This window comes from Scleropages formosus, chromosome 24 (assembly GCF_900964775.1).
Source record: "Scleropages formosus chromosome 24, fSclFor1.1, whole genome shotgun sequence".
NCBI classification, from domain to species: Eukaryota; Metazoa; Chordata; class Actinopteri; order Osteoglossiformes; family Osteoglossidae; genus Scleropages; species Scleropages formosus.
The window spans coordinates 1584355-1611040 of NC_041829.1; the positions used below are offsets into that span (position 1 = coordinate 1584355).

The 26686-nt window shown below is 43.4% G+C and overlaps 2 protein-coding genes across 4 annotated transcripts in view; both read right to left on the reverse strand.

The window, feature by feature from the left end:
- Positions 1-441: 441 nt before the first annotated feature.
- On the reverse strand, positions 442-2290 carry LOC108936480 (interleukin-22). The gene is made up of 5 exons (XM_018755849.1): positions 1790-2290; positions 1581-1649; positions 1141-1284; positions 818-877; positions 442-573 (listed from the first exon to the last, which is right to left on the reverse strand). Exons 1-5 carry the CDS (start codon positions 1943-1945, stop codon positions 499-501), a joined length of 504 nt encoding a protein of 167 aa, XP_018611365.1. The 5' UTR covers positions 1946-2290; the 3' UTR covers positions 442-498.
- A 2976-nt stretch (positions 2291-5266) lies between these two features.
- Positions 5267-26686, reverse strand: part of mdm1 (Mdm1 nuclear protein) — a 31110-nt gene continuing 9690 nt past the window's right edge. For 2 of the 3 annotated variants that reach the window (XM_018755684.2, XM_018755683.2), the window contains 7 exons: positions 24157-24338; positions 23368-23622; positions 21323-21465; positions 20378-20505; positions 18997-19231; positions 7517-7582; positions 5267-5412 (listed from right to left, as the gene is read on the reverse strand). In XM_018755684.2, the coding sequence (XP_018611200.2) occupies positions 5303-5412; positions 7517-7582; positions 18997-19231; positions 20378-20505; positions 21323-21465; positions 23368-23622; positions 24157-24338 (1119 nt within the window). In that variant the 3' untranslated portion in view covers positions 5267-5302. The remainder of the gene's footprint in view (positions 5413-7516; positions 7583-18996; positions 19232-20377; positions 20506-21322; positions 21466-23367; positions 23623-24156; positions 24339-26686) is intronic. The other variant, XM_018755686.2, reaches the window with a different exon arrangement.

Genomic DNA, 26686 nt, shown 5'->3' on the forward strand with positions numbered 1-26686 from the left:
CCCCCTCTGGCCTTACGCCCTGTGTTACCGGGTAGGCTCCGGCTCCCCACGACCCCGTATGGGACAAGTGATTCTGAAAATGTGTGTGTGTGTGTGTGTGTGTGTGTGTGTGTATTTGCATCATACACAGGGAAGTCCACAGGAATTGTGTTGACAGTCAGCCACCTCTACATACCACTACAAGTATTGTCTTTTTTGCTGAAATTCCATCGGTAGAAACAATTCCCCAAAAGCTAGGAAGAGCTCCAGTTAAACACAATATTTCTGAACTTTTCATAAATTAAAAATAAATATTTAAAACATCTAAAAATTAATAACAGTTATATAAAAAATATACGTAAGTATACATATATATATATAAAATAAATACAGAGGTGAACTGTAAACACTAAAAAGAATCTTTTTAAAATGACCTTACTATTGCTACTTGAAACACTGACACCCCTCAGTGATCTTCAGGTCTTCAAATAAGGTCTCTGGGTCTTCAGCCAAGTGCTCTCAGCAGAATTTGGACAGATAGTCAAATAGGATATCTATTTCTCCAATTGCTTTTGTCTGACCCTTCTTTCCCAACTAAAAAAAAAAGGAGAGCTGAAGTAGTTTATTTGTTTTAAACAAAGTGGACACCTTAACATCTACCAGGCTGGCAATATCACCTTGTAATCTGAAGGTTCCTGATCTAAATACTGCTGCAGTAGCATTAATCAAGGTACTTACTATAAATTGATACAGTAAATAACTCAGTAGTAAAAATGGGTAAATCATTGTAAAGCTATAGAACATTGTAATCTGCCAAGATCAAACAAAGGAACATTACCTTGTGGAACTGCTCCGTGAAACTCCTACTGTGCTCGTGCTCATTCACATGCTTGATGGACTGCAAAGTGAAACAAAGGGTCGAGAAGTTAGCACTTCTGTACATAAGATTTCCTCCGATGAGGATTTTCAAAGCCACCAAAAGTGCTGTACCTTAATTTGTGCCTCATTGGTACAACTTCAGGTAAAAGTAGAAGTGTGCAAGTTTCTGCTGTTAAAAGACCTTTGAATACCTGGTACTGAAATAAAAACCCTAACCTGATCTTTTTTTTTTTTTTAAGGCATCACAATATTTTTGATTTTTTTTAAGCACACAGTACTTACACATCCTTTCTCTGACAGGTCTCTGCTGATCCTGGCCAGGTCAATGGTCACAGTGCTCAGGTGTGGAAATTTCTCTTCAGTTTGCAGTATATTTCCCAGGTAGAAGTCAAGGATGTTGGCATGCAAGCAGCAGATGTACAGGTTCTGCCACAATACATGTAAGCAGTGTGAATAAGCGAGGCTACAGAATTGTTTACAAAAGCTGTACAATTAAAGGCCAGAAACAGTCATGTACATCAGAGGTGTAGCGAAGGTGAAATGATGTGCAGATTTAGTGTTCTGACAACAACAATGTGTCCCCGGCTTAAACATTTTGAGTGGAACTCCACTGAGTACTACTGCTGGTCATGATATTGATAATGATATTTGGTCTCTCCAATAACTCAGAAGTTGTTACGCCCCTGATCTGCACGTATACTAGTTTAATACATTTTTATTACCGTTTTATCAATGATATTGCGCTCGGAGGGGATCAGTCTTATTTCGTGGTCATCATCCAGCTGCTGCGCCTGTCAGAATAAAAACTTAAGCGCACTTACTCACTCACTCACTCACTCACTCACTCGATTTGCAGCTCATTCAGGCGCTGCGCTCTCCTAAGTGCACGTGCCTTGCCCGTGTCTGTGCCTGTGTCTGTGTCTGTACTTACGGCCCAGGCGAGCTCCCTCACGCGCTGGCTCGTGCCGGGGTTGTCCAGCGGAGCGCTGCGCACCTGTCCCGCCTTCACGCGCCGCTCGATGACACCTGCGGCGCTTTCCCGCGGCAGCACGGAGAGCGCGAGCAAGAGAGTCACCGCGCACTGCATCACGGGCACTTCCGTACAGTAGCTGCTGGAAACTCACTAAAATTATCGAGTGATGAGAAAAAGAATAGACAGTTAAGCTAATTTACCTTTTAAATTAAACCACTGGAGATAATTGAATTAAGTTGGTTTTTGACATCATTCACAGCTGTCTGCGAAAGTATTTATATTCTCTAGACGTGGCCCAGATCTGATAAGATGTTACGTCACACTGTCGCTTTTGTGGTCTGCCGTCCGTGCCTTTGATGTTGCCTGCCTTGGAATTATGACATTACGTTAACCCCCACCCCTCACCCCTGGCATTTCAGGTCAGACGAACCAACGCAACGTGGGGTGAAAAATAAACTGACCAGGACATTTCATCACTAACTGAACAGCTCAAAATTTGTCTGAAGTTGATATGATGTAGACTACCTGTCGAAAGCAGGCTGTATTACTTAGGTACTTAAAATATCTAAGTTGGCTGATAAATTTAAATGTGCATAGTACTGTTTTATATGAAACGGCGTTGAAATGTGTTCAACAGCACGTTTGACCCTCACGTGGTTGGCCTGCTTCCTTGCACTGCCTCAACTTTAACCTTACAAATTCGTAAGAAGTAACTGAGCATTGCATGTCAGCTACCACATGCGGGTGAATACCAATAATACCACTCTTATCTGCGGTGATCAGCTCAGCGAACACAAAAACAAAGTAAGCATGGAAGAAACAACTGTGCAAACAATTAAGGCAATTGCAGAACACTATTAATTTGTGTATACTCATTTATGTATACTTTATGTATAACTGCATAGAACATTAACCTTAAGACAAAGAAAATTGTGCTTAGCGCAAGACAACATGGGAGAACAACTTCCTAATTAGACTGGAGAGCTCAGAGAGTCACAGTTATGGATTCATATTGTAACGTCCCACGCTACTGAAGGGTGCCCCAGTGAGCGATAACTGGATGTGAGCTGTTAATATCTGGAATTTAGAGAATGACGGGAAATGCTAATAGTGGTGCAACTGCAGAGGAGTCTATAAGGGACTGTAACACGTTATTTAATGCCATAGAATGGGGCTTTAATCGTGGATCTTATGGAGAAGGCATTGTTTGGATCAAGAACTATATTCTGTGTGCCTTTGGCACTTTTCTAGTATTCTAACAAAAGATCAGTCATGATTATTTTTCATGTATCTGTACTTGTACATTGGCACCCAAAGCTTTGTTTGCAACAGTCACAACCGAGGCATCTGATTAAGTATTGTTATATCATAGCGACTTGCATTACTGGGAGTTTGCACAGGAAAAGGGGTCTATTGTAAATAGTTGTATTGTGGGTAAAATGGAATTGTTCAACCGCTATGGGAACTCATGGGGAATGTAAGGGGTGAGTGTGTTGGCCAGTGAAAGGAGGAGGAAAGCTGGAGGGTCTCTAAGCCGGCTGGGAAGGCCAACCTGAGGTGCAGATCCTTGAGGAAAAGGGGTACGAGAACATTATTTCCCTGTGTACATGTTTATACCTCTCGCTGTGTCCCGGTGTTCCAATAAACATTTGAAATGAACGCTGTCCGTGCATCTTTCGCCTCATCTGAATGCAGAGCACAGTGCGCCACAGTATTTATTAATTTAACAGATGTTCTTCTTCTAAAAGACCTTAGAAGGTTAAGCTACATAAGAGTTATTTACCTATTTTTATAACAATATAGGGTGATTTTTACTGCAGCAATTCAGCATAAGTATCTTGTTCAAGGACACTAGAGCGGGAGGTGGAATAGAAACACTGGCTTTTTGAGTCTTTATAAAGTATACACATGTACATATTAATTCCATTACATTACAAGCCAGATTTTTTTAGGAAGCAGGACAAAGGACTTGTGAAACTTATATTTTATCTGTGCTCTGTGCAGAAATGGTAACCAGTGACAGACTTGATATAAGAAGATCTCTTTGACCTCTTCTACTGCTTTTAAGTTTAAATCAAGGGTGATGAGGATAATCATTCCTCACCCCTTTAGGCTGTTGTAGCATACACACACACCACAATCATATACACAGTGCCTGAAACCACTTGTCCCGAGCAGGGTCGCAGCAAACCAGAGGCTAACCCAGCAACACAGGGCACAAGGCTGGAGGGGGAGGAGACACAGCCAGGACAGGACACTAGTCCATCACAATGCACCCCAAGCAGTACTCGAACCTCAGACCCACCAGAAAGCAGGCATAGGCCAAACCCACCATGCCACCACAACCCTACTCCCCTGCCACACTCATATAATCACCTTTAATAACATTAACAGCCTTACACTAGGATAATCTCAGTTGGTACTATCTAGCCTCAAACGTGTTGTATAGCTTCTCTTATTTTATTCATCTCTGCAGGGAAATTCACACACTTCATCTGAGCATGACACATAATGTGACACATTTACAGAGTGCCACAGACAGTGTTCTTGGGAACTTTCTTTATATCATAAACATCTGTGATCCAAATGATCAAAATGTCTATTTCCAGCACAAAATGTTCCTTGTCTCATTTGCTATGCTTGTGGGATACACTCCAGTATACCACAAACCTGCAATGGACAAACGACAGTTACTGATAATGAATGAATAAAGGACAAAATAAGATTAAAACACAAGTTAGAAATAATGATTTTGTTAAAAAAATAATTACTTTGTTGGTGTTGTCGTCATCCATATAAATAACTTTTATTTAAGCTTTTGAATTTGTTCATCCGGGAACAAATTATTTTTTTCTACATGAAATAATGTAAATTCAACCCCCTTGTAACGGAAATTTGTCTGGCAGGGTGATTTCATGGAACAAATTAACCCCATTAGAAGAGGGATGGGTGCATTGTTAAGTTTGACACAACAAAATAAAATGTCACGACATACTGGAAATGAGAATCAGGGCAAAGTCTGCTGAATTTCCATTTTCTGACGTAAAAATGTGAAACTATTTCTACATGTACATGAAATATTTTTTTTAAATACTTTTTATGGAGCCATATTGAGTCAAAAGTCCAAGGAAAAAAAATTAAAATCAGTAAGAACAACTTTGGTTCGTTTCAAAAATAATTTAATTATATTTCATCTTATAATGGTTATCATTTCCACCTATATGTAACTAGAATTTCACTGCAATACAAAAACAAGGACTACTGCTAATTTTGAATCACATTATCACAAATACAGTTTATATTACGTACAAAACTAAGTATATAAAATAAATGTAAAATTTACTACAATAAGAAATCTATTTCAAATATTATTGTAAAAAAAACTTCCTTAAATACACATGTAAATTTAAACAGCAAAGTTCTGTCAGTCCAGTGTGTCACTTTATGGGTGAGGTTAGAGGTCTTTGGGTACTAGTTCTTGCCCCAGAAATCTTCTTTCCTCTTCTGGGCACGGGCTAGCACCTGGGAGGCAAATGAGCATGATGCTGCCGACATGGATGAGATCAGCGACATCCTGTCATCTGTGATTAGAAAAACAACAATAATAATAATAATAATAATAATAGTAATAATAGAAAGCGATATACTTTATACAGCTGTGTATTTTATAGAAGCAATTCAGGGTAAATACTGAAAGATGCATCAAGAGCGAGACTTAAGCAAACAAGTCTATGCCTGTGTTCAAGTTCTCGATAAAAATAAACAATCTCTTGAACAGTGACACTGTCTGTTGACTGCTATACATATCTCTCAGACACACACACACACACACACACACACACACACACACACACACACACTGACTGAAACCGCTTGTCCCGAGTGGGGTCGCGGCGAACCGGAACCCAACCTGGTAACACAGGGCACAATTTGAAAGTGGCCTGAAGCTAAGATTGCATCATTGTGGGATAAGAGGACACACCCAGGACGGGATGCCAGTCTGCTGCAAGGCACCCCAAGCAGGACCTGAACCCCAGACCCGCCAGAGAGTGGGACCTGGCCAAGCCCACCACGCCACCATTCCCCCTTCTTACACACATCAACGTCAAGTAACTAATGAGGAGCAGAGACATTGTCACTGAAGTCACTTTTGAATGTAATTGTGCATGGGGATTTCGGAAAATATGGAAAACAGTGATTGCAACATACGGTGCACCCGGTTCCCTAAAATAGTTTAAATTCTAAAGGCTGTACATCTCTTTTGCAATGGCCTTAGTAACAAGAAGTTTCTGAACAGCGGTCAAACCATAAATGCCAGGTTTGTAAAGCTCACATTATTTAATTTGGTCTTAGTTTTCAATTTAGTTTCTAAATTTTACCAGCGTTGCTGATGGATTTGTCGCTGTTGGTGAGCTTCAATTCGCAGTTGTTCTGCTTTTGAATTGGAGTTCTTTTTTCTTGTTGTGATGTGATCATAATTTTTCACACTACTTCCCTTCCCAGTTTAAATAATTTTGCAGTACTGCTCGTCAAACCTCTTCAATAACTGATACATATTTTTAACTTGTATCCCACTTAAAAGCTACCTGTTTAACTACTTTTGTAACTGATTTAGTTACTCAAAATTAGAATATTTTCCCTTGTGTTTTTATCTATTTTGATCACAATTTGGCATATCTGTCCTATTTACAATATCATTATATGACTTCTACACAAACTCTTTGGGATAAATTAATTTTTCTATGAAAAAACAGCTTGTTTCAACAAAATACATGGAAGCTGAACTACTATGAATCTGGCTCAGTCAGTTTCTTGGCAAGTTGATTCCACTCATTCTTGTGTTTTACAATGCTAGACTAAATGAAACACAAATCATACATTCTGGTAGTATGTTGGAAACCGGCAATAAGCACTACTGCGCAGGTAAACATGGGATTGGAATGCCCATTAAAAAATCTGGACACGAAATCTGGTTAATTAAATCATATGCTTAACAAAATACACAGATCAGTTCTGTATGGAATGACAATATGACAGGACATGAAGGCTGTTTCAGCAATATATAAATAAATATCAAATGATGAATTTCATAAAAAACAGATTGCCAACCATCTCCCTAACAATTCCTCTGTCCTTAGCTGGAGTTACCTCAAAAAAGCTGGATTCCAGCAAGGGGCTTCATTATGATTATTTCAATGAATGTGTCATTTCAAAGTTCCGTTAACACAGGGCAAAAATGAACTTTTACCCTTTCAATAGTGCCACATGAAGATTTCCCATTACAATGGGTACTTAGGTTTTTTCCAATTGTGCCAACACAAAATTTGACCGAGACTTGACATGGCCTCCTGTAAATCATCATAACTGAAAAAATGGCTATTTAAGTCAGAACCCTCTGATGTGGGTGAACTCATGCTTTGATGCAATCAATCTCTGAGGCAGGCACCTCACAAAGAAGTTACCCTACGGTTTTTTTTTTTTTCTTTTTTTTACCACATTTGCAAATTTTTCTTGCAAAGACTAAAAGCATCAAAAGACGGGAAACAAGATGCTATGAATTATAATCCAAGTTATTAGAAGCCGATTTATACATACACATTATTTCACAAATTGTGCAACTGCCTTTACAGCATTACATTTACAAATTCTCAAAATTTATTTGTAATTCAAGCATTCTTTCTTTACCTTCTGAGGTGGCCAAGTCAGTGGATGGGAAAGCAAATAGCTCTGACCTTCTGAGTCCTAAGTTACCTGCAATAAAGAAGAGACAGATCAGTCAATTCAGTCACATAAGCTTTTTTTCTGAACTCTGCTATAACCAAACATATTAAGTTTTAGATTCAAATTGCCAAGCTTGGTAGTTTTTTGGTGAGCATTTCATTAGTAATTGTGATATCATCATCAGCATATAAAAAGGTTTTTTAAATAAGTACATATGAAATGTATTTAACAATGTACACTGTAGAACATTTCAGGGGTGAGGATTTTAACGAGTAAACAACACAAGAGTCACAACTGTATTTCATACCTGAAATTAGAAAAACCATGACAGCCAGTTATACTGTATCTATATAACTGGATCTAATGTATAATGTATATGTATAATTGGATCTGATGTATAATGTATTTTCAGCATCTGCTAAAGTTCTTTTCCTGCTGTGAAGTGTACTTTTGTTTCCTCTAATTTGTAGGTTGCTTTGGAGAAAAGTTTTCAGCTAAATAAATGAATGTAAATAAAGTAAATTACTACAGTTTGTACTACAGGTCTTACTGCAGGACAGATAAGTGACTTATTTGTCTCTACTTGCTCAGTGCATGTGATTTTTTTTCCCAAACTACAGCATTCAAGAAAGCTAACTCACATTTACACAGTAAGTAATGTTACTTACTGTTATTACATGTAGCTCTTCACTAGTTAAATGCCTTCAGTTTCTACTGCAGCTAAGAGACAATACACCTGTTAAATGTTGAGCAGTCCAGAAAAGGATTTTGAGCTTACCCTGGTTAATTATAATAGCGACACATTACGATACTGAAACCTGAATATGTCAATTGAACATGTATATATTAATTTTAATTTGAAATCTACTGGGAGAAAGAAAAGCTATTTATTTTATTTATGCAAGTATTTAAGGTATAGCCTATTGTTTGAAGTTGACAAACTATTTTGTTGTATCAGAAAAATCTGATTTGTGTAAAAAAAAAAAAAACGTTAACAGAATCAATGCTTTGTAACCCAATTCACTTTAATTTTCATTAGCCATGGCATGAATTAGGCGTGGTGCCTAGTCTGTGTGACTTGGGAATTCCAAAGAGGTGGAGGCAACCAGTATCTGGGAAACAGCTTAAGGACAGGTGCCCAGGGATTGGAATCCGAACCCGACCTCTTGAGTGCCAGGCAAGAGTGTGAGTATAGGGTTGTGAGGGTGAGGCCATCGTGTGGAGGAAATTGCTCAGAAGTGCTGAGGAGGCCGTACCCTGTGGAGACTGACCTACATACGGCAAACTGTCCCCACCGGGGGCGGAAACCATGCCTCACTGTTCTCACACAAAAGGGAATACGGTAAGTGGTTCTTTCTCAAGTTCTTTGTAAATGTATCATGGTCTGGGTATTTTCCACAAATGCACTGCAGCTGGTACACCATCGTTTTGGGGGGATGTCCAAGAACATGTAGCCCTTCATTTTAAATATTAATGAATAAAACCCACACAATTATATTCTAAGCCCCTACGTAAACAGTCATATTTGAATCTTCCATGGACATTGCAACCTAAGTTTATAATAATAGTCTTAATTGTGCAGTGCTACACAGATGTAGCAGAGGGATAAGGGCTGGTTACTGTGCAATCAACTTTAGAAGAAAATGTTCTACAAATCTGTTTTCCATTGAATAACAATATAAAGCACTACATATTAGCATAACTTCAAATATCTTATTAGGCTCAAAATGCACCTGGTCCTAATCAGCATGACCAGGTATAAGTGGAGCCAGTCCACCACCATCCGTTTGTGGAATCTCTCCTGAGACAACAGTCCCCTCTGCACTCTCCTATCCTTCTTTGCTACCGTTTCATGCCTGTTCCCTCATTGTCCCCAAAAGCCCAGCTCCTCGATTCCCTGAATATGACCACCTGCTTTATCCCTCGACCACGACTTTGGATTCTCACTACCACCCCACTTGCAAATCGACCAACTATTTGTCTGTCCCCGACCACAAATAGCTGTCTAATCCCTCTGTTCTGAATAAATAATCCTGCACTTGGGATCAGTGACTACCGTGTCCTCTGCTGCCTGTGACAGAAAATTCAGCCTTATCCATGGACCCAGAAGAGATCGAATGTCTTTGGAATGCCATCTCCGCCCAAGGAGCGCTCCTCGGTAACTATGAGCAGACCCTCCAACAGATGGCAGAGATAATGCAAGAAAAACTGGGCGTCCTCTGACAGGACTGCGTACCAAGGACACCAAAATGGTCGCCGCCGCTTCCACATCACTCTCAGTGTCATCAACAGTCACTGTTGCGCCAGTGCCACCAACGGACTCCCGACTTGCTACACTCCACAGATATGATGGTGACCCAGGGTTCAGACAATGAGTTGTTCGGAAATATTCAGTGGAAAAGTTCTAGTGGACAGTGAGGACCAGGAATGGGTGAGCAGATCCCTCCAGCCAATGTCTCCACTCCTCCAGGGCTAATTTTATGGCTAACAGTTAGCAATAAATACCATGGGTTTCTCCTACAATGCGAGCTGGGCTTTTCCAGCCTTCCGCATGACAACCGAGTTACCTAAATTGTGTCCCTGCCGATGGTACCAGCCTTGGAATGGGCCATGTTTATTTGGAGGCAGCACTCCACCTTTATGTATGCGGGCGTCAAAAAACAGGGCATGTAGTGGCGCAGCAAACTTGGCCAAGTCCTGCTCTTTGGTGGGTCTGGGGTTTGAGTCCTGCTTGGGATGCCTTCCGACGGACTGGCATCCCATTCTGAATGTGTCCCTTCCCCCTCTGGCCTTGTGCCCTGTGTAGCCGGGTTAGGCTCCAGTTTGCTGCGACCCCGCTTGGGACAAGGGGTTTCAGACAGTGTGTGTGTGTGTGTGTGTGTGTGTGTGTGTGTGTGTGTGTGTGTGAATTCAAAAAACAATTTGAGGCTGTCTTCGACCACCCCACATCTAGTAAGACAGCCGGTCATTGCCTAATAATACTCCAACATGCCTAGCAAGACCTTCCAAAGAAGCCCCCAAACACCGCAGCAGGTGAAGTGACCCCGTCTCTCAGTCCAAATCATTTTGTCGTGAGGGGAATCTGGGTCGCTACACATACGTTAGTAGATTCTGGAGCAGCCAGCAGCTTTATGGATTCTGCTTTAGCCAAAGCGAATGGCATTCCCACCTGTGCGTGTGACATCTTGTTACAGGTTAGTGCGTTTGATGGGCAATCCCTCGGTAATGCTGTTTTGGAGTCGGAGTCCTGTATGGAGTTGCCACCCTCCAAGTGGGGGGTTGTCACACAGAAAGTCCCCCCTTTTTCTTGATTAAGACACACACACACACACACACACACACACACACATTTTCAGAACCGCCTGTCCCTTACGGGGTCACGGGGAACCGGAGCCTACCCGGCAACACAGGGCGTAAGGCCAGAGGGGGAAGGGGACACACCCAGGACGGGACGCCAGTCCGCCGCAAGGCACCCCAAGCGGGACTTGAACCCCAGACCCACCAGAGAGCAGGACTGCGGTCTAACCCACTGCGCCACTGCACCCCCCCTTCTTGATTAACATTTATTTTTTTTATCAGACAATTTTCTCCAAAGCAACTTCCAATGATTTCTGTATAGTGTTATCAGCCCACACCCCTTTTTCACCAAGGTGACTTACACTGCTACATACACTACTTACAATGGGTCACTCATCCATACATCAGTGGAACACATTCTCTCTGTCACACACACACAATGGGTGAACCTGAAAAGCATGTCTTTGGACGGAAACCAGAACACCTGGAAGAAACGCAGGTAGACATGGGGAGAACATGCAAACTACACAAAGACTGAGCAAGGTTTTAACCCATGTCCTCTCGCACCACTCAGGTGCTGAAAGACAGCAGCACTACTCGCTGTGCCACCATACCGATCCAGTCTCCGGACAATCCTGTTATCCTAGGATATACCTGGTTAGCCCAGCATAATCCCATGTTCTCCTGGAGCACCAGGGAGTTAGTGCCTTGGAGCCCATAATGTGCATCATCCTGTTTGTTGCTACCATGTAGGGCAACCTAAATAGAAAGCCCAAAGGCAGGCCCCCCTCTAAAGGTGCCTGAGGTTTATCAGGACCTCACAGAAGTCTTTAGTAAGACCATGGCATCCGCATTGCCCCCTTACCGGCTGTGGGACTGCACAATCAATCTTTTGCCAGGAGCTTTGCCGCAGCATGGCAGAATCTATCCCTTGCCCCTTCCTGAACAAAAGGTCATGGAGGACTATGTGACCAAAGCACTGGTCTATGGCCTTATCAGGCCATCAACCTCCTCTGCTTTGGCGGGGTTTTCTTTTTTTATCAAGAATAAAAACGAGGGGTTGTGTCCCTGCGTAGATTATAATCTAATAATTATCACAGTTTGAATGAGGTCACCGTAAAATACTCACATCCCTTGCTTCTCATCTTGGCCACTCTAGAACAGGTTCATGCGGCCCAGATTTTTACGTAATTACATCTCCGCGTCTATAATCTGATCCGCATTTGAGCGGGAGATGAGTGGAAGACCGCATTTAGCACCAGCCTAGGACACTATAAATATCTGGTAATGCCTTTTGGCCTAGCAAATGCCCCTTCCGTCATCCAGGCCTTTGTAAACCACATGCTAGGGCATTCAGTCAATAAGTGTGTCCTTGTGTACCTAGACAACATCCTGGTGTTCTAAAGGTCATTGTCCAAGCATGTAGGGCATGTACATCAGGTGCTAAATTGGCTTCTGGAAAACAACTTCTTTGTCAAGGGTGAAAAGTGCGTTTTCCATCAGAAGCAAGTCTCTTTCCTGGGGTTCATCCTTAGCCCTGACGGGATAGCAATGGACCCCTCAAAGGTCCAGGCAGTTTAAGACTGGCCCCGTACAACCTCGATAAAGGCCCTGGAGTAATTTTTTAGGGTTTGCTAATTTTTACCAGAGGTTTATTCGGGGCTTCAGTACCATTGCAGCACCTCTTACTTCCCTGCATAAGGGGAAGGTCACAAGACTAATTTGGTCTCCAGAGGCCCTGGAGGCCTTTCAGAACCTCAAGAGGTTGTTCACTACCACCTGGTGCTCTGGCACCCAGACCCTATGCTGCTGTGTGTAGTTGAAGTTGACGCATCGGTCATTGAAGTGGGCACTGTGCTTTCAAAGCGACAGGGATCCTGGCGAAACTCCATCCTTCTGATCATTTAAAGTTTAAAGTTTATTGTCATAGATACAAGTACCATGTACATGTATCATGAAAATCTTCCTGAATGCTTCTCCACAGACTATGGACAAAGACAGTAGAAATACTGCACAAACAAAACAATGACAATGACAGTGAGTAGTGCAACAGTAATAGCAATAAATAATGCTAACAGTAGTAACAATAATGCCAGCTGACAGTCAGAGAACTCAGAATGAGAATGCTTAAAGTGGCAGTGACAGTGTAATGTACCAATGTGCTTGGGAGGAGCAGTCCAATTGTAGCTACTAAAGGTGGCACATTGGTTAGTGTTGTATACTCTTATAGCAGTGGGGCAAAAGCTGTTCCTGTACCTAGCTGTGCGGGTTCGAATACACCCAAGCCGTTTTGCAGATGGCAGGGAAGAGAAAAGTGCCCGTGCGGGGTGACTATGATCTCTCATGATGCGCATCGTCTTTATGAGGCAGCGTGTGGTGTAGGTGTCCTGTACTGCTGGTAGCTGTGTGCCGATGATTTCCTGAGCTGTTTTGACCACCCTCTGTAGGGCTTTCTTGTCCTGTATGGAGCAGCTGCCACACCAGAATGCAATACACCCTGTGAGGATGGACCCCACAGCACACCTGTAGAAAGTGGGGAGGACTGTAGTGGACATCCTGGCTTTCTTCAGATGCCTGAGGAAGTGGAAGCGTTGATGGGCCTTTTTAATGGTTGATGCTGTGTGCTCAGTCCATGTGAGTTTGGCAGTGAGGGTGACCCCAAGGAATTTGAAGCTGTTGACCCTCTCTACAATGTCCCCTCCTATGTAGATGGGTGCCTGAACCGTATCCCGTTTCCTGAAGTCAATCACCAGCTCCTTAGTTTTACTGACATTTAGAGACAGGTTGTTGTCCTGGCACCACTCTGCCAGGAGCCTCACCTCCTCTCTGTAGGCTGTCTCATCGTTGTTGGTGATCAGACCCACAATGGTGGTATCGTCAGCAAACTTTATGGTGGTGTTGGAGCTGTGCCTGGCCACACAGTCATGTGTGAACAAGGAATATAGCACTGGGCTCAGGACATTTCCCTGTGGAGTGCCAGTGTTGAGGATCAGTGAGGAGGAGGTATTACTGCCAACCCACACACGCTGGGGTCTGTTGGTGAGGAAATCCAGGATCCAACTGCACAATGCGGCACTCAGTCCCAGCCCTAGTAGTTTCTGGATCAGCTTGGTTGGGATGACAGTGTTAAATGCTAAGCTATAGTCTACAAACAATAGCTTTGCATAGCAGTTTTTATTATCCAAGTGAGACAGAATGGTGTGAAGTGTGTGATATTGCGTCTTCAGTGGATCTGGTGTGGTGGTAGGCAAACTGCAGTGGGTCCAGAGTGTCTGGGATGGTGTCCTAAATGTGTCCCAGCACCAGCCTCTCAAAGTATTTCATTGCAGTGGGGGTCAGTGCCACTGGGCAATAGTCATTAAGGCAGCTCACTTGGTTTTCTTGGGAACTGGGATGATGGTGGCATTTCTGAAACAAGTGGGTACAGTTGAGCTTTTTAAGGAGGTGTTAAATATGTCCGTGGAGACAGTAGCCAGTTGCTCACTGCATGTTTTAAAAACTCACCCTGAAATTCTGTCTGGACCAGCAGCTTTGCAGATGTTGACTCGGCTAAAAGTTTTTCTCACCTGTGCCACAGAGATGGTGAGACCAGCGTTATCATCACGTACTGTGGGGATTCGCAGCGGGGGGTCTTTGTTCTCGAACTGGTCATAAAACGTATTCAGTTCGTCAGGGAGAGACGCAGCGGCACCTGTCAATGACCTGTGGTTTATAATCTGTTAAGGTTTGGATTCCCTGCCATAGCCTACGTGTGTCTTGAGCGCAGTTAAACTCTGATTCCACCTTCCTGCTATATCCCCGTTTCGCGCTGGCAATGGCTTTGCGAAGCTTGTACTTGCTCTTCTTGTACGAGTCCGTGTCTCCGGACTGAGACGTGCAAGTTCGTGCGCGGATCTTATTTCAGATTTCAGCGGTAATCCACGGTTTTTGGTCGGGGAATGAGTGGACTGTTTTATGTGGTATGCAGACATTTACACAGTACCCGATGAAGTCTGTGACCACTGTGGCATACTCGTCCAGATCGGAGGATGAGTTTCTGAACATGTCCCAGTCCACGGAGTCAAAGCAGTCCTGGAGCCTTTCCTCCACTTCTGGTGTCCAGCGCTGCACAGTGTGCATCACAGGCTCCTCTCACTTCAGTTTCTGCTTGTAGACCGGGAGCAGTAGGATCGAGGCGTGATCTGACTGCCCGAGGTGTGGACGCAGCAGGGAGCGGTACGCACCTTTGTGTGAAGTGTAGCAGTGGTCGAGGGTGTTTGAGCCTCTGGTGGGGCAGGAGATGTGCTGATGGTACTTTGGGTACACATTCCTGACATCGGCTTGGTTAAAGTCCCCAGAAATAATGAACAGGCCGTCTGGGTGCTTGTTCTCATACTTAGTGACGAGGTAGTACAGTTCGTTCAGCGCACTGTGTGTATTCCCTCGGGGTGGGATGTAAACTGCAGCCATGGGGACAGCCGAGAACTCCATGGGCAGGTAGAACGGTCGGCATTTGATCAGTAGGTATTCAAGGTCTGGAGTGCAGTTCTGTGCAATCACTTCCACATTCGTGCACCATGTGTTGCTAATATGAAAGTATACGCCCCCTCCTCTCTTTTTCCCCGATGAATCAGTCCGATCTGCACGGTAAATTGAGAAGCCCTTGGGCTGGACCACGTGGTCCGGTGTGCTGGCGGTGAGCCACATCTCCGTAAAGCAGAAAACACAGCAATTCCGTAAATCTCTTCGGAATTTAAGTCGCGCTCTGAGATCGTCCAGTTTGTTGTCCAGAGACTGAACGTTGGACAAATGCATAAAAGAATAATACCAAATCTTTGAAAAATAAAAAAGCAATATTGAAAACATCATTGGGGGGTGCGGTGGCGCAGTGGGTTGGACCGCAGTCCTGCTCTCCGGTGGGTCTGGGGTTCGAGTCCCGCTTGGGGTGCCTTGCGACGGACTGGCGTCCCGTCCTGGGTGTGTCCCCTTCCCCCTCCGGCCTTACGCCCTGTGTTGCCGGGTAGGCTCCGGTTCCCCGTGACCCCGTAAGGGACAAGTGGTTCTGAAAATGTGTGTGTGTGTGTGTGTGTGTGCATTGAGTGTTAAGGTTTATTTAAATTTCATTTACTACCACCTGATGCTGAATCCTATGCCATTCAGAAAGGAACCAACACAGAGAAAGACTATAATCTTTTTTAGGATTACTTCCGTATTACATTACTTAATTTATATTTTTCTTCAAATTATAATGGTATTAAATGGCATTAAAGTGCAAAAACAGAAAAAAAACAGGGGCTTTTGTAATTTTTTAATTTAATTAAGAAGGATTTGTCCTACTTTGTGTTTCAAAAGCGGGGGTTTTGTTTGAGGGGTTTTGTCCTGGGCGGTTTTGTCTAGATCCCTGGTCTTCACCAATAACTGAAACGTTGAATATTTACGAATGGCCCGTCATCCAAACCCCTAACAAGCATGATGGGCATTGTTCTTCACCCGGTTTCACTGTCTTCTATAGACCAGGGTCAAAAAACACCAAACCAGATGCATTGTCCTGCATCCACAACAAGGACCCCATCATGGCCCCATTAGAAACCATTCTGCTCAAGTCATGTTTCGTTGCTCCCGTCCAGTAGTAGCTTTTGCAGGATCTTAGGGCCGCTCAGGAACAGGACCCTGGCCCTGAGGATGTGCCCGAGGAAAAGGAGTACGTCCCCATAGGGAAGCAACTGCAGCTGTTCTGATAGGTCCATGATGCTCCCCCCGCTGGTCATCCGGGTTGATGAGGGACCTTTTCTCTAATCCAACGAAATTACTGGTGGCCCTTCATCTGTGAAGATGTGCAGGAGTCTGTGGAGTCCTGTGTGGTGTGTACCCAAGCCAAGACCCCAAACCAAAAGCCAGCAGGTCGGCTCAAGCCTCTCTATGTCCCTTTCCTAAATGGTCTGTAGTGTGTGTGTGTGTGTGTGTGTGTGTGTGTGTGTGTGTGTGTCTCGCTCTGCTCTACTGTATAGATGGGTGACTGATTTTATGGTAAGTGCTGAGCCAAAGCCGACCCATAGCGACCACTCGCGTGGTTTTCAAGGCAAGTCAAGGGAGGAAACAGAGGTGGGTTGCCAGGTCCTTCCTCTGCATGGCGGGGGAGGCAAGCACAGGGAGAAAGACAGGGCAACCACACCCCAAGCAGGACTCAAACCCCAGAGCTGCCATGCAGCAAGGCACCGGCCAAACCTGCCGCGCCACTGCGCCCCCCTGTATGGTGTTTACTGTCGTGCATTTAGCAGCGTCAGTCACCTTGGATAAAAAGTGTCAACTAAATACAGCATAACAACTATTATAGGGTGCTTTAAAGGAACATGTCTGCTGAATGAATGTAATGTAATGTAAACGCAAATTTCCTGCATCAATCAGCTGCAGAGATATGGAAAATTTAAATTCAGTCTTTGTAAACATGAAGAAGTGTCTTGCAAGTGTAGAAAGGCACACACTGATCCTAATAAAGACCCAAAGTTCACTGTGCATGGCAGAGTAAAAACCAAACCATAAAGTTCAAGGAACTCTCCAGAAACCTCCAAGATATATATAATTCTGTCAATTAATACATCTGGAAAAGGGTATAAAAAACTGCAATGCATTAAAATTTCCAAGGTGCACAGCAAGGGCTTTGGTCAGTGAGGTAACAAAGTACCCAGTGTCTACTCTAATAGAACTTCAGAGTTCCTGTGTACAGACAGGAGAACCAGCTAGAAGGACAACCATCTCTGTGGCTTTCTGTCAGGTCTCGACTGATTCTAGTAGAGGTGCTAGACAGAAGTTTGAAGTTTGCCAAACACCATTTACAGGACTTTGAGAACATGAGAAAAATAGATTATACAGTCTGACAAAAGCTGGCCTCAACTGCAAACATCATGTCTGGCAAAAACCAGGTACCGCTAATCACCTGATTAATACCCTCCGTACAGTCAAACATGGTGGTAGCAGCAACATGCTGTTGGGATTCTTCTTAAAACAAGTGGTAGGGAGACTGGTAAGGATTGAGGGAAAAATGAATAGGGCCGGACAGAGTAGTCCTTTAAGAAAACCTGCTCCAGAGCACACATAACCTTGACCACGGCAAAGGTTCACCTTTCCACATGACAACCATTTGAAGTATGTCGTCAAGACATGAAATGGTTTCAGGGCAAGTCTCTGAATGTCCTTGTCTAGCTAAACCAAAGCCTGGGCATGAACTCCACAGAAAATCTTTGGAAAGACCTGAAAACTGTAGTTCACGAACACCCCCATCCACTTTGACAGATTTTGAGAGGATCTGCAAGCAAGAACAGGAGAAACTGCCGAAATCCAGATGTACAAAGGTGGTACAAGCATACCCAAGACTCACAGCTGTAACTGCTGTTAAAGGCGGTCCTACAAAGTACTGAATGGTTCCAATACGTATGTAAGTGGGAGATTTTAGTTCTTCAATTTTAATAAATTTGCTAAAATTTCCAAAAAATGTTTTCACTTTGCTGTTATGGGGTATTGTGTGTCAACTGATGACAAAAAAGAACAAATTCAATCTATTTTAAAATGCCAACACAACAGATTGTGGAGAAAGTGGAGGGTTCTGACTACTTTCTGACAGCGTCATGGCAGCACAGCAAGTAACGTTGCTGTCTCACAGTGCTTGGGTGGTGGGAGAGGACATAGGTTCAATCCCTGCTTAGTGTTTGTGGAGTTTGCATGTTCTCTCCATGTCTGTGTGAGTTTCCTCTGGGTGCTCTGGTTTCCTCACACAGTCCAAAGACATGTTGTTCAGGTTCCCCCACAGTGTGTGAGTGACAGAGAAAATGTGTTCCACTGATGCATGGAGGAGTGACCCATTGTAAGTGATGTATCTAGCAGTGTAAGTCATCTTGGTGAATAAGGCATGTGGGCTGATAACACTACATATAGATCATTGGAAGGCATTTTGGAGAAAAGCGTCTGCTAAATAAATAAATGTAAATTAAATCACTGTGTGCTTGGCAACCAGGTAGTCTTTCAATCTATAAGTTAAAAATAAACAAAAAAAATTGATACACCTTACAAAATTTCATTATATTTGTGTGGATTTTCTGGTAAATCCAAATTACCTGGAAATGTTAGTGCCTGACTTTCTTTCAGGGTTTGTAGCAGTTATCAATGCCCCTTACCATTATGCTGGAATTCCGGGTCCCTGAGTTTTCCCTGAATGCGAACAGCCGGTGCAGTGATACTGAGATGGGAAGGACCACATCCATTGTGTTTCTGGAATGACCTGTCATGGCATGGAGCTGGTGGGTCCTCAGGATGTAGTTCAGTCTCCAAGAAATCCTCTCTCAGCGGGATGGGGTCCAGTGTGGACAGTCCTACAGCTGGGGAGACCTGGACTGAGCCGCTGTCATCAACCTAATTAACAGAGAACACATGAATGCACACTATGCCTGCAGTTCTTTATTCATGTCCCTGCCTGTGCTGAACATAAAGACACACGAACTAGTGCTCAGTTCGTCAGGGAAAGCCATAATACAGAACAAACAGCATTATGCCATCATAAACATCTGGACTACAACATACTTCCAGTCACCATTCATTTTCAGTTTACTACTGAGCAGAAGAACAAAATTAGGCAAACGCACTAACATATTCCAGGTTATGAAATGTTCAGTGCATCTGATATTTCCGTTTAGAATTCTAGGCAATGCTTTAGTTTGATAGGTGTATTTTGCCAAAACATGTTTATTTGCAGATCAACAGCATTTGTGGCACCTACTTGTAAAAAACAGTCTAGCCTAGAAAGAATATAGCTAGTAAATAATCGTATCTTCACCTTACATTTATTCTCTTTAAATAATCAATAGAAATGGCTGCAATTAGGGTGTTTTTTAGCTTCTTTATATAGGGGGACAGGGCAGCATAAGGGATTCAACCAGTGCCTCACAACTCCTAAATCATTTGCTGGGTATAGAGTTTGAGTCTGGCTCAGAGCGTGTAGATTTACATTTACATTTATTCACTTAGCAGACGCTTTTGTCCAAAGCAACTTACAATAGACACTATATAGTGTTTCTAGCCCACAAACCTTATTCACCAAGGTGACTACACTGCTAGATACACTACTTACAAGGGGTTAGTCATCCATGTTTGCTTATTTCACCCTGTGTTTGCATCCCACAGACATGCATGGAAAAAGGCAATGGCCAACCATGTCTGTTCCTTCCTTGCCTAGAAAACCAGTGACTGGTTGCTATGTTGGGGGGGGTGCGGTAGGTTTGGCTAGTGCCTGCTGTGTGTTGGGTCTGGGGTTCGAGCCCTGCTTGAAGTGCCTAGTGACGGACTGGCGTCCTGTCCTGGGCATGTCTCCCCTTCCCTTGGCCCTGCGCCCTGTGTTGCCAAGTAGGTTCTTGATCGTCGCGACCCCACTCAGTAGAAGCAGTTATTGACAATGGATGGATGGTTGCTATGTGTCAGACTCAATTCAATGGCATATCTAATACTACAGAGACCCTAGAATAAAAAAAAATGCTGAGTTATGTAGAGAGCAGCAGAACGCACCCTCCCAGGTTCCTGATGGATGGAGGTCTGGGACACATGCTTGAAGGCTCTGCCCAGGGGGGTCTCGCTCCTTTGGAAATTGCTCTGGGGGTCCTTTAACTTCAGAGGTGAGACCAGAATTGCACCCCCTAAAACACAACCAGCACAAATGCTACTATGCAAATATAATGGTCTCACTGTTAAATCACTGATTACTACAGTGTATATCAAAAGGTACAAGGGTCAGTCAACAAGCAGCCACAAAAAAATGTTGACTTTTTTCTATAAACATTACTTTGGATACTTTTTGACTTATCCTTGTACAATGTCTAATAGCTAAAAGACTTTCATTCAGGTAGTTTAGACATAACTGCATGTCTGCATTTTCAACACAAAAATAAAAACTTAAGTAAACAGAGTGCTAGCTGTAGGAAGCTAACAATGTGAATGTGCCAAAAACTACACAATAATAACACAATAGTCACTGTAACACTAACAAGCACCATGTTTTCATGTTATTATAACATCCAAAGCAAATGCTTATATTTAAAATCTTTGCTGAAAAATGAACAATTAAAAATGTACAACTGTACATGATAGATAGATAGATAGATAGATGCCAAATGAAATTGCATTCCGTAATAATAAAACAGCAACAATAAATATACTGATAAAACAATTTGAATTTTGATGACTAATCTTTAAAAGGGACACTTTCTGTCTGTAGAATAGGATGAAACAGTGATGTTTTCAGATGCAAGGTCTCAATAATTTTTTTCTTTGTGCAACTTGCATGTCATTCCTACCCTTTATCATTCCCTGCTGCAACACTGTGGGAATCACGGCAATATCATGAAATTATTAGTCTTCGTCAAGTTTCAGGAATTTGGGACCTATATAGTGTTAGTTTCATCGAGCTACAAAAACTGGTACAAAAATATATTTCTGGGGCAGAGGAATGGTTACCAGTCACTGGGGTGGTGAGGTCATGGTGGGTTCTTGGGACCACAGCAATGGTCTTCAGTTTTGGGGTAGGCACTCTTCCCTCATCTCTTGATGTATCTGAGATGGACTCTAAGGACAGATGCTGTATTCCTGGTGCTCTCACCCTTGGTCACAACAGCAATGTAACTAGTCAGACATAAGTGATATGATAAGAAACACATTGATGACTACAGCCCATTGTATATGCAGATACTAACAGCATAGTGGTTAGAGCTGCTGCCTTTGGATCCAAAGATTTCAGCTTCACATTTCATCTACTGCTGCATGACCCCTTGCTGCATTTGGAACCAAAGGTTGCAAGTTTGAATCCCACCTCCAGCTGTAGTACCCTTGGGCAAGGTACTTCAGTAAAATTATCTATTTGTATAAGTGGGTAAATAACTGCAAGGTGCGAAACATTGTAAGTTGCTTTGGAGAAAAGCATCTCACACACACACACACACACACACACACACACACACACACACACACACACTTTCAGAACCACTTGTCCCATACAGGGTCGCAGGGAACCGGAGCCTACCCGGTAACACAGGGCACAAGGCCGGAGGGGGAGGGGACACACCCAGGACGGGACACCAGTCCATCGCAAGGCACCCCAAGCGAGACTCGAAGCCCAGACCCACCGGAGAGCAGGACTGTGGTCCAACCCACTGCACCACCGCACCCCCGAGAAAATCATCAGCTAAATGAATAAATGTATACACTAACATATTTTCAAACATACATTACAATGCAATGGTCCAAGCTGCTACTATAGCACAAATATGGAAAACACCCTTGACAGTTCTGTGAATTGCTCTTCATTTTATGATTAAACAGATTTTTTATAAAAAGCTTTTTAGAGTCTTTTACACTAACATCTTTATCACAGGAATCAAAAGTACAGTAAGGGCTCAATATCCACCTAAGGGATACCTGCTTAACTAGAAATTTGCTTTAATAGACCATTTACTTCAGGGTGGAAAATACCACATAACAGAGTACTTTCCTCATTTACCTGATATACTGTCCATTAAGTGGTCAAAGCAATACATGTCAACAAGTGCAGATAAATGCATACATGCATCAACTGACTGACAGTCTAGTACAAACTGCCTCAGATTTGAGAATGCCCTCCAGAACAACATCCAAGGAACTGCAGGCCTCTCTTGCTTCAGCTCATGTTCATGAAACTATTTCTCACTAAACAGAACAAGAAAGCTCATCTAAAGGCCACCAAAAACCATGCTGTTGACTCTCAAGACTTCTGGAAGTATATTCTGTGAACTGATAAATCAAAACTTTCTGAATGACATGGGGAGAAACCAGTTACAGAGTTTTGGACTAAAACCCTAATACCATCAGTGCAGTAAGGTGGTAGTGGCATTGTAGTAAAGAAAAAGCTGTTTGTGCTCAAAAACCTGAAAAAGTTGCTGAACTAAAGCAATTCAAGGAGAAATAGATCAAAATCCCAATCAATAGCTGTAAGAGGTGTTCACTTATAGTCACTGCAATAAAGTTGGTGCCACCTCAAGGAGTTCAAGAAGCAACCATTTCATCTGTATTAATATACTACAAAAGCTGAGAAAAAATCTGATGAAATTTAGGGTCAGACAGCTGCAAAAATCAAGAATATAGGAAAGCGGCAAATACTTGCCTTTGTTCAGCACTCTGTCTCACTGTGTGAGAAGAGTGCTCTATAAAAATAAAATTGAATTGAATTGAATTGACTGGTGTCCCCTCCTGGGTGTGTCCCCTCCCCCTCCAGCCTTGTTCCCTGTGTTGCCAGGTTAGGCATCGGCTTGCCGCGCCCCGCTTGGGACAAGCAATTTCACACTCTGTGTGTGTGTGTGAAGTGAACTTTTCATATCACTTTAGATACCGGTTGCTTTTTAAGAATGAGGTTCTTAAAAAGCTTATTCAGAAAGCTCCACTCAGAGATCTCAAAAAAGACTTTAAATGACTGAGACATAAAGAGGGTTCTAAAGCAAAATAAGGTAAAAGACATAGTGACGTATACATACTCATTGTCTGTGTCCTGCTTGTTAATCACCTCCTCTTCCTGCTTCTCACTGTGTTGCTTCTCCTTCTCCTGTTCTCTCTCCAGCTGGCTCTTTAACTCTGGCCCATCCCCTTTGGTTGCATCCTCCCAGGCTAGCCTTTTCTGCACTGGCAAGGTGGCAACGTCATGGAGCCCCTGATCCATTCCATCCCCCACAGAGTTCCTCTGGCTGGCTACAGAGGATACGGAGGTCCTGGATCCTGCACTGCTCCTTACACTGGTAGACATGGGAGTAAGGGGGAGACACAAAATAAACCAATATTAATTCCACTGAGGGGGGGGTGCGGTGGTGCAGTAGGATGGACCGGGTCCTGGTCTGGAGTGGGTCTGGGGTTCAAGTCCCGCTTGGGGTGCCTTGTGTCGGACTGGCGTCCCGTCCTGGGTGTGTCCCCTCCCCCTCCAGCCTTACGCCCTGTGTTGCGGGGTTAGACTCCGGCTCCCCGCAACCCCGTATGGGACAAGCGGTTCAGACAGTGTGTGTGTGTGTGTGTGTGTGTGTGTGTGTGTGTGTGTGTGTAATTCCACTGAACCAAGATGAGGATTTACTTCATATCCATGTTAAGAGTATTAACGTGGTTACATTTTCTCACAGTTCTGCACTTACGCTGAAAACTAGACTCATTATTTTCAGTGTGATTTAAGTTATCAGTTGTAGAAGTAATTCCAATCGCACATATACATTTAATGATGAAAATTATTGACACTGTCGTTGATATTGCCAGTTCTGAAACTAGCCAACACCCCTGCTCACCTAGCCAGGTCCAGGGCATGCAAGGGGCTGCTACCATGCAGGTCCATCACAGCAGATGAGGTGGTTGAGGCTTCCCACAACTGGTTGTGCTCAGACAAGATCTGACTGAGATGGTCCCTGGAGAAGTGAGTGCCCCATGCCCTCTTCCTGTATGCCTCAGCCTTCTCCCTTAGTTCACGCACCTGAAAACCAGACATATCAGCTGTAGTTCCAAATATGACTTACACCTGTGCCCCCAGCACAGAAGCAGGTACATTGTGGGTGTCTCCTTGTACCCATAATGTGGCCCATGCTGTGCCCCTGGTTACTAGTCACTACTAGCAACTAGGGGTTGCACAACTTTAGATTTTTTAAAGTCGAGAGTTATGTGATGAAAGTCCAGTCGACGCTGACTAATCGCTGATGACACACACACATTTTCAGAGCCGCTTGTCCCATACAGGGTCGCGGGGAACCGGAGCCTACCCGGCAGCACAGGGCGTAAGGCCGGAGGGGGAGGGGACACACCCAGGACGGGACGCCAGTCCATCGCAAGGCACCCCAAGCGGGACTCGAACCCCAGACCCACTGGAGAGCAGGACCTGGTCCAACCCACTGCGCCACTGCGCCACCGCGCCCCCCCATCGCTGATGACGTCATGAATAAAAATAAGGGAGAAGGGAATGCTTTACAACATTCTCATTCTGTATTCTAAAACTAAATGCATATGTTGACAACAGACAGCTCATACACAGGCTAGATATATAGCTATATATATCCTATATAGATAAAACAGATAAGATGGGACATCATAGCCAGATAAAAAAAATAAATGCTTTTTTTCTTTAATGAAAAACAAATTATGAATTAACTATTTTTAAAAACCATTTTTTGCTCAAAATGTAAAATATTTAAAATATGCCTCATTTATAGTTTCTTGCCATCTTATTTTTTGACTTTGAGTTATTTTGTTTTGTGGAATTCTTGAATAACCCGCATGTAAACGAATTGAAACCGCACATAATCCATCAGCGGCTTCATCGAACATGCTGGCTTCACTCCGAGTTATTGATCATTAGTTAATATGGATCACTAGGTGCTAGACAGTGTCCTCTTCGTACAACGTTGTGCTGCCCACCACATCTTCAGATACTCACTGTAGAACAACCCTGCGTGGCACGTTGTACTACATTGTCTGCGATCTCCGAATATGTTGTTCTAGTTTTTAATCAAATGGCTCCAGAGTGGAAATTTCTTCCGAAGAAAAGGCTGCCAGTGAAGCTCACTTTTACGTCGAGGTTAGGCTACTTGTTGGACGTTTACCTTTATTTTTTTTTTCCAGACACTTTTCTCCAAAGTGACTTCCAATGAACTCTATGTAGTGTTATGAGCCCACACACCTTATTCACCAAGGTGACTTACACTGCTAGATACACTAATTACAATGGCTCACTCATCCATACATCAGTGGAACACACTCTCTATCACTCACACACTACAGGTGAACTTGAACAGCCTGTTTTTGGACTGTGGCAGGAAGCCCACACGGACACGGGGAGAAGATGCAAAGTCCACACAACGTATGGATCATTAACGGTAATCGATACGGTATGGATTGTAGTGGATCGAATCTACGTCCTCTCACACAGCCCAGGCGCTGAGAGACTATAGCGTTACTCGCTGTGCCACCATGCCGTTAAACAAAAAGAGAAAATTAATAAACAAGTCCTTTTCTTTTTGTGTGTGTACTCAGAAACAGCATAAAGCTGTTTTTCTAATTTTTTCTGTTAGTTTATTCATAATTTGTTTTTTCACTTTTAAAACAAAAAACAAATGAAGACATCATAATTCGCATTTTGTTTTTCAATTTCGTATTAAAAATGAATGAAGGCAAGGTACACAGACCGATTTGGATCGCTCCTCTGCTAGTGTTAGTGGATGCATTTTCAGATGTGTGCATTGCTCTTGTACTTTTGTCGTACTGCAGGACGGACTTCCACGTTTTGCAAGTGACAACAGCAAAGGCTTCATCTTTAGTGAAGTACTTCCACACACTTGAACCGCTGCTGTGGGTCTGGGGTTCAAGCCCTGCTTGGGGTGCCTTGTGACAGACTGGCGTCCCATCCTGGGTGCGACCCCTCCCCCTCCAGCCTTATGCCCTGTGTTACCGGGTTAGGCTCTGGCTCCCTGCAACCCTGGTCGGGACAAGTGGTTTCAGACAGTGTGAACCGCTGCTGGTTTGCTGCAATGACTGACCCACCAGGCTCCTCGCCTGTTGTCCTCTCGGAGGCGTCCATGTTGTTAGTGTCATAATCATGTGATCAGCAACTAGTCAACATCAAGCTTAAAGCATCACTGCAGAGCAGTAAAGTCGACAAGTCGACTAGTCTGTGCAACCCCTACTAGCAACACTAATCTAGGATGGCTGCAAAGGCCCAGTTGCCAGCATAGGTCACTGAGCTAGAAACAAGCATTATTTGTGTAGTGCAGAAAAGCAGTTCAAGATTCGTGCATGGTATAAAATACTTATTCTCTGAGTGCTCTGCTTACT